Here is a 7981-nt window from a genome sequence, read left to right as displayed (position 1 = left end):
GGGGCTGAGTTTTCTAAGCCCTTTGGAAGCAAAGTACCAGAAGTTGGACATAGAGTTACTTGATTTGGTGTTTTCCCTCCTGATTTTTTATCTTGTTTTGGTCCTGTGTTTCCTCAGTATGACTCCATCCCTCCCTTTTGGAGTGTGTATGTGTATTCCATTCCATTGTATGCTGGAAGTATGTAACTTCTCTTTTGATTTTATAGGGGCTTACAGTTAAAGAGTTTGCCTTGATTCCCACACTCACATGGTGGCTAACAACCATTCATAAGACCAGTTCCAGGGGAATCCACACCTTCTTCTGACTTCTGAAGGCACTACATGACATGTGTGCACTCACACCTGTGTAGGCAATACACTCATACACTAAAATAAAAGTAATAAATAAAATATTGTTTTAAAAGAATAAATGATTTCCAAGCCTGTAAAGATAAAATCCTAAACCTAGAAATAAATTTACAGCTTATTTTAATAAAATATGAATTATAACAGTGAGGGGGGGGAAAATAACAGAGAAAAGATTTGTAGTACATAGGAGAAATTGATAGATATTGCATATTCATCAACACTATTAGAAAAATAAAAATATTATCTCAGGAAAGCTATTCATTAATTGAAAAAAATAAAATCAAATTCCTACTTCATTCTAGAAGAAGGTAAATCTTAGGTGATTAAAATAAATGAATTAAATATCTCAGCAAAAATTTTAAAATAACAAACAAGAAATCTAAAGAAAGACAGGAAATGTATTTTTTAGGAATAGAAAAGTTTGATTTTTATAATTAGTAAGTATTTAAGTGCATTTGTTAGATTTTGTTTAAAGTCATAATGATGTATTTATATATATTCAGCTATATTACATTATGTAATGTTTGTAGAAACAAAGCATTCTTAATTGATAGACATGTAAGTCCTTGACAACAGGACTAAATTCTGCTGACATTAACACCCATTATGCCCCATCTTTACGGCAACTGAAAAGGATTCAGTTTAAGATGATGCACCTGATAGACACCACTTAATAACTATTATTTAAAGAAAAGAACTCAAATTTTCTAATATTCGAGATGAAAAAACAAGAACACTGGATTACCAGAGTAGAGTCTGAGCTTAAAGTTAGATCACTTGGGCAGCTTGGCTGGTTATGCTAAGCCATGGTGTGCTCTTTCCTTTCCTTGAATCTTGACTTTCATCCTTGCCAGGAGTTCATATGACTCTTCTACACATGATGTTTTTGTTGTTTAAACTGTTCCTGAAATTTGTTCTGTTATGGTACATTGATAAATTTTAATCATTTCCGTTATTGAAAGAAGTTAGTAAGTGAATGGGCTAGATAACACTTTCACAATAGATAATAAAGTCAGTATTCTAAAGTGTGTACGTGGAGCCTGCTGACTTCACTGGAGGAACAATGCTTCCATTTCATCTAGATCTTCATCTGATTCAAAGCATCCTATGTGGTTACATAAACTGATCAGATGCTCCCTAGTTTGGCCTCTCCTTGCACAGGCACCCAGCCCATGCATGGCCATCTCTGATTAAGATGAAGAAAGACTAACTTCACATTCAGAGAAGAGAGGATCTGAAAAACACTCCTTAATATTTATAATAATCCTCAATTGTAATCACCTAGTTCTTTTCTTCTGTTAATGAATGCTAAATTTCACTACATTTTCTAAAATATTGGTTCATACTCTTTTTAAAAAATACTTATTTTTATTTTATGTGTATGAGTATATTGCCTGCATGTATGTAAGTGCACCTGTGTAGTGCAATGCTCACGAAGGTCAGAAAAAGGCGTCAGATCCCCGGAACAGGAGTTACAGATGGTTTTTAGCTGCCATGTGGGTGCTGGGACTTGAACCCAGGTCCTCTGAAAGAGCAGCCAGTAACCAATAAACCATCTCTCCATCCCCAGTTCATAGTCTTAACTCAGATTAAGTTCACACTTAAGTGAATGAATAGATTTAACACTGATATAGAGTTCACAAATCATTTAATAAAAATTTAGCAGTTTAATTCCTATGCCATGCAGAAGAAAATTGATTATAGATAATAAAATAGAAAGGAATTAAATAGTCATCACAACCCAAGTGGAATAACAACAGAAAAAAACAGAACATTTCAAATCCTGGTATTATTGTCAGCACAGCACAATTATTACCAATTCAGCTGTATTGCTTAATGATAAATACATTCTGTATTTGAAAATAAGACATAAACTTACTTTAGATTTAGCCAGTATTCATAATGTTGTCATGAATCCTACATACTATAACTGTCTTTGTTAAACTACCAAGTTATATATTTAATAAACAAATCTAAATTATACATTTCATAGTCATTTATTTAAACACTGTTATTTCATTTACTACCTAGTATATAGCATAAATTGCACATCTTGCTGAAGATACAGAGGAAAAATAATGACCACATACATAGATATAGCATGACATAATTTATAACAGCTGTCCATGTCTGGAACTATTAACAGCTGTCAAGAATTTATCAATGCCTATTTTGCGATTTTCACAAATATGAAGTGCCAGGTGTGTGAATTCTTCCTCTTACATATTACATACTAAATAAAATGTAATATATTAGTGTTAAATCACATGAATTTAACAATTATTCTCTATTTGTATTAGAGAATATGCTTATGCTTAGAAAATACTTTTTTAAAAAGAAAAGACCATCATATACGCAGCTTATATCGAAACTGATTATAAAGTATGGGAGGGCTTTTCCATCTCTTTTGTCTTCCTCAGTCTCTTTGGTAGGGTGTCATTTTCACAATATTAATTCTACCAACTCATAAGCACAGGAGGCCCTTTCATCTCCTGGTGTTTTCCTCTATCTCTTTTTTTTAATTTTTAAATTTTTCATTGTAGAGGTCATTAATGTCTTTGGTTAGGTTTATTTCTACCCTAGATACTTATTTGAGACTATTGTGAATGAGAGGGTTTCCATGAATGCTTTCTCTGATTGCTTGTTATTGGTAGATAGAAAGGCTACCAATTTTTGTAAATTGATTTGGTACTTTTCTGTAAGTACTGATCATTTCTAGCAGTTTTCTGGTGGAATTTTTGGGATAGCTTATATATAGTATATCATCTGCAGATAGTGATAATTTGGCCTCTTCTTTTACAATTACTATTTCCTTTAATTTCCTTCTCTTTTCTTATTACTCTAGCTAGAGTTTCAAGCACTGTATTGAAAACGAGTGGCGATAGTGGACCATTTTGCCTGATTTTTATGGGAATGCTTCTAGGTTTTCTCCATTTAAAATGGTGTTGATTGTAATTATGTTTTATATATAGCATTAGTTATGTTGAGATATGTTCCCTCCAGTCCAATTCCCTGTGGAACTTTTAACATGAATGCATTTGGATTTTGTAAAAGGCCTTTCCTGAATTTATTGAGATAGCCATGTGATTTTTGTCTTTAAGCCCATTTATATAATTTATTACATTTATTGACTTACATATATTGAACCATCCCTGCATCTCTGGAATGAAGCTGACTTAATCATGGTGGATGATATTTTTGATGTGTGTCTGTATGTGCTTTGTATTATATACACAAACATGAGTATGTAAAGGGGAAAATATTTTGAAATCAAATATAATCAATTATTTTAAATGAATCATCTGGATACATATAAAATCCTCTGTGTTGGAGACCAATCTGACAGAAGAAGATAAAGTGTGGGTGTGAAATAGAACATGAACTGTAATGTCATAGAGAATTGAAAGTCCACTTTGGAGCAGCTTAATATTAATTTCAGGGAGATAAAAATTTTGTAGAAGAAATAATACAAAAACAAAGAGTGATAACTAATGTTAGAAAGGAGAATAAGCCTGGAAGAAGACTTAGAGGAAGAAAAGAAGTTTCATTCTAGGAACTGTGTGTTCATGGTGCTTTGCAATGGAAAGCACATGGCAGCCTCCTTTAACACTCTTCAGGATATTCATCTAAACTGTTTGTCTGATTCTAGTATTTGAGTTGATTGCTGGGACAGTATTCCTTCAATATCTTTGCCCAAGTCACATTTTGGACCCTTGAGAAAAGACACATTGATAACTTCTTCCTCACCCTATCCTGCTGGGCTAGATTCCCAAATTGGAACCACAGATGGCATTCTATTGGGTGTGAGATCACTCGGTTGGGGCACAAAAGTGCCCTTGTTCTGTTCCTCCTTATAAAGGAGCTGCCTTGCTTCCTCAATACACACTGGAGATCAACTCTAGAGCTTCCTCGAAGATGCTGGTGGTCCTGCTCACAGTGGCGTTGCTGACTCTGAGCTCAGCTCAGAACCTAGATGAAGGTATAAGCCAACTTAGGGTAGGAATGTACTCTGTTGTAGTTTGGGAGACATTGCACAGTAGGGGGGGGGGGAATGGAGGGAATAGATGATACCTGCCTGCAGAGGTCTTATGCAAAGGTGAGACCAGTTAAGGCCTCCTGACACATCAGGTCCGTGTCATTTAGTGCGTGACTGGAATTCCATAAAAATATTGATCCAAGGAACGCAAATTAAGTAATTTTTTTGTACAATGATCTCTATATGCTGAAAGGATGCATGAAGATGGAAAGACAGATATAAGGAAAGCCAGAGAGGACTTTGTCATAATCAAAGTTAGATTGTAAGTTAGACAGTAAGGCTGTCACTAGCCTTACCATAGAGTAGATGTAGGACAGATGAAGGAAATCAAGGCATTTTTCAACTGCTTCAAAGACAAAAAATCAAATGAGAAACTTACCTCTCTCTGAATATAGAGACAAAAATAAAAGTACCCAGCTTAGGAGTTTTATTCTCATCCATATTCACTATTTTAAGTGCTTCAAATAATATTTGAGATACTACACACGTTTATTCTTAGATTTTAACTCCAGAAAATTCATGAATATGGCTCAGGAGAGATAAGAGGTTAAGAGCATTGGTCGCTCTTGCAGAGGACCTGGGGGACCCATATGGGGGGCTAACAACTGTCTGTAATTCCAGTTCCAGGGGATCTAATACCCTCCTGCACCTGGCATCCACAGGCATTACAGGCATGGGATAATAAGGAGGACAAAAACTGCTTTTTTGTTTTTTCAGGGAATGTGGGTGAAAGCATGCTGGGAACTCTGCCACCTCCTTCGTCTTCACCCCTCTCTGGCAAATCTCACAGTGGCAGAGGCGCCCATTTACCGGTTGCATAGATTGTAGATGGAAGTCACCTTTCACTACAGCACATTTGTGAGCTCTGAAAGACTGGTGACTTAACTTCTCACTTCACTATGTGTTTTCTTTCCTAGAGGTCATCTATGAAGATTTTTCTTCCATAGTAAGAGGTAAAGCCTAATTCATCCTCAACAGACGTACTTCATTTCCTCTTGTATACCAGTTCCCCAGCCTTCCTGTCATCATCATTAGTCTAAAGAATGAGTGATGTTACTTTCCCTAAAGACATAGGTAAAAGGTTCCCCATCCTTGATATAGGGGACCATGGTCAGAGCCACCAACTTAAATAATGGAGGGGCTTGGTTTCATGAAAATAGGAGATATGTGGCTATTGCCCCAATCATAGATGACTACTGAGAGATGAAACACAAGCTGGAAGTCATCTAATCTCAGATCCTCAGTGGTACTGAGGGGCTGAATGGCTTCCAACTTCCTTCTTCCCCATTGTTCCTCTTTACAGTTATACTGCTTCTTAGACAAATGGGCAAAATTACTTGTCTTTAATTCTTTTCTATGTTGTCTACTCAACTGTGCCCTCTTCCCTGTTTAAATAGTGCTTTAAATATTCTGAAAATCCTGTATAAACCATCTTTTGTGTTCTCACCAGGCTCCAAGTATTTTTCTCTGCAGCAATAGGGTCCTCGGCATCTAACTCTTGTTAAAAACTATTCAGGGTTGAGATATCTAGCTGCCAACACATCAAAATTAAAATCCACTGGCTTTATTTCCCCTTGTCTTTGGAAATATCTTAAAATTTAAAGTATCCTCATCTTATTAGTAGTTGATATTTTTATTTGACAAAGTAACAGGCCCTTACTTGTCCCAGGACACAGATCTGAAACATTTCATATCATCAGTTTATGGGTGAAGGAAAGCCAGTGAAAGCAGTAACAGGAAGGGTGGCAGTGAAAGGCAGGTTCTAGGAGAAAGGACTGTGTGATACAGTGAGAGAAGGAAAATGATAAAATATCTTCCCCAACTGTATTCATCTATTCTATCTTTCCCCTCCCCACACAGGAGAGGAAAAACAAAGCCAGAACTCCGAAGAGCAGTCTCAGGCTCCCCCTCCTAAACCTTCTACTGATGAGAGAGATGAAGAGGATTCACAGCAGGGACCACCACAGCAAGCAGGTGATCAACAACCTCCCACTCCTTCTCGTGATAACCAGCAAGGTCTATCCCAACAAGGATGCGAACAGCGGGGACCTCCTCTTCTTCCTCCTCCTCCTGGGAACAAACAAGGACCTTATCCTTTTAGACGCAATAGATGGCAACCTTCCTATCATGGCCATGGAAACCTATGGGAATCAAACTGGTTTGTGGGTCCTCAGAGTCCCCCTCCTGGAAACCAAGAAGGATCACCACCTTCCCAATGGGGCAGTCCACAAGGATCTCCTCAACACCAACCAGCCCAGTAATCTAGATGTCAATGATGGTATGAGTCATTTACTGACTAGGAAGATCTTCTGTTCTGCACTTCACAACTACAATGTGAAAATTAATTAGCTGGAAATATGATAAAATTACATAGTTCTGGGCCCTGTTTCTAATAGCTCTATTCAGATATTCAGTAATACTATTGGAAACCCTTGGCTTACGAGAAGCTCTTGAAAGTAATTCTGCTTTTGAGGAGCACAGACTTAAATTTCCCTTTTTTCACAATGATTACATAGGTTTGACTGGATTGTTTTGTAAAGTATGGCAGTGCTCTGACTCAGTGACCCTTCCATCTTAAGACTCTAGCTGACCACCCTTTGCCAATTCCTGACTCACATTCAGACACTAAGTGAGACTTTAACATATTGCTGATAAATGTCTCCTGTACTTTTAAATGCTAAGAAGAGCAGAAAGCTAACTCAATATTATATTTGAAACTGCCTCCAAACTTCCTTCTCACAAACCCCACCTTCATTATTTTTTTGAACATTCATGCTTAACAAAATACTTGTCTTTATGTAAATGTACACAATCCATGTTCCACACATGATTTCATACTTCACATGCAGGTTTGTATGCCCCTCACTGGTGATAACACATTTCTTAGAAAAAAAATGTTTTACTTCACAAAAATATAGGTATCTTCAGGATATTAATATTGTTTTTATTATCGATTTCTGTCTTTTGGTTTTTCCTTCTTTAAAACCACTGTACACTATTCCAATGTGTGACTCTCGCAGTTCCTTTAGACCAAATCTTGTCAATAGACAAACTGATTTCAGTTTTCACTGTATAAAACATTTTGTAGGAACCATCGGAGTATAAGCAGAAACTTAGAGCTCACTTTTTCCTGGACGCCAAAAGGAGCAAACTAAAAAATTCAGTAATGAAAGGGGGAACTGAGAGGGGAAGAAGGAGGGAAGTGGGGGAATCTCAGGGTACCAGCAACAATAAGGAACCTCCAGCACACTGCGATTCTCTAATATCCTTCCTCATTTCTTCATTTCAGAAAGTGACTGAGAAGATAACGTCTTTTGGAAACATGCCATCGGAACAACACGGTCCTATGTGTATGATCAACATCACCATTAAATAACTAGCATGCAATTTCTTGTAGTTTCTCCTTCTGGAACTGGGTGAGACTGAGATTAGAATTTGAGGGCACGGATACAACATAAAAACATTCAGAACTGCTGGTGATAGATGATTCTAGAAAGTTTTTCACTCTTTCATCCTCCAAACTGCTACCAAATTAAAGTCTTTTCTTGTCCAGATCCCCATCTTCCTTCCTGGGATCCTAAAATATAAATGGCTCTC

General features: G+C 36.8%; 1 protein-coding gene across 1 annotated transcript; it reads left to right on the top strand.

Moving 5' to 3' along the window:
* The first annotated feature begins 4262 nt into the window (after window positions 1-4262).
* LOC103725158 (acidic proline-rich protein PRP33) lies at window positions 4263-7763 on the top strand. The gene is made up of 5 exons (XM_008822463.1): window positions 4263-4327; window positions 5302-5337; window positions 6245-6358; window positions 6486-6662; window positions 7674-7763. The coding sequence occupies exons 1-5, from the start codon at window positions 4264-4266 to the stop codon at window positions 7682-7684; spliced, it is 402 nt and encodes a 133-aa protein (XP_008820685.1). The 5' UTR covers window position 4263; the 3' UTR covers window positions 7685-7763.
* Window positions 7764-7981: the final 218 nt, after the last annotated feature.

This window comes from Nannospalax galili, unplaced genomic scaffold, assembly GCF_000622305.1.
Source record: "Nannospalax galili isolate Female #2095 unplaced genomic scaffold, S.galili_v1.0 scaffold1249, whole genome shotgun sequence".
Taxonomy (NCBI): Eukaryota; Metazoa; Chordata; class Mammalia; order Rodentia; family Spalacidae; genus Nannospalax; species Nannospalax galili.
Note: the sequence above shows the minus strand (reverse complement) of the source record. Positions and strands in the feature narration are given on the sequence as shown.

Bases quoted from the DNA above. Each gene is read 5' to 3' on its own strand.
- LOC103725158 (XM_008822463.1), top strand. From the start codon at position 4,264: ATGCTGGTGGTCCTGCTCACAGTGGCGTTGCTGACTCTGAGCTCAGCT. The intron at 4,328-5,301 runs GTATAAGCCAAC...TTTCTTTCCTAG, and splicing joins AGCTCAGAACCTAGATGAAG to AGGTCATCTATGAAGATTTT. The intron at 6,359-6,485 runs GTGATCAACAAC...TTATCCTTTTAG, and splicing joins GGGACCACCACAGCAAGCAG to ACGCAATAGATGGCAACCTT.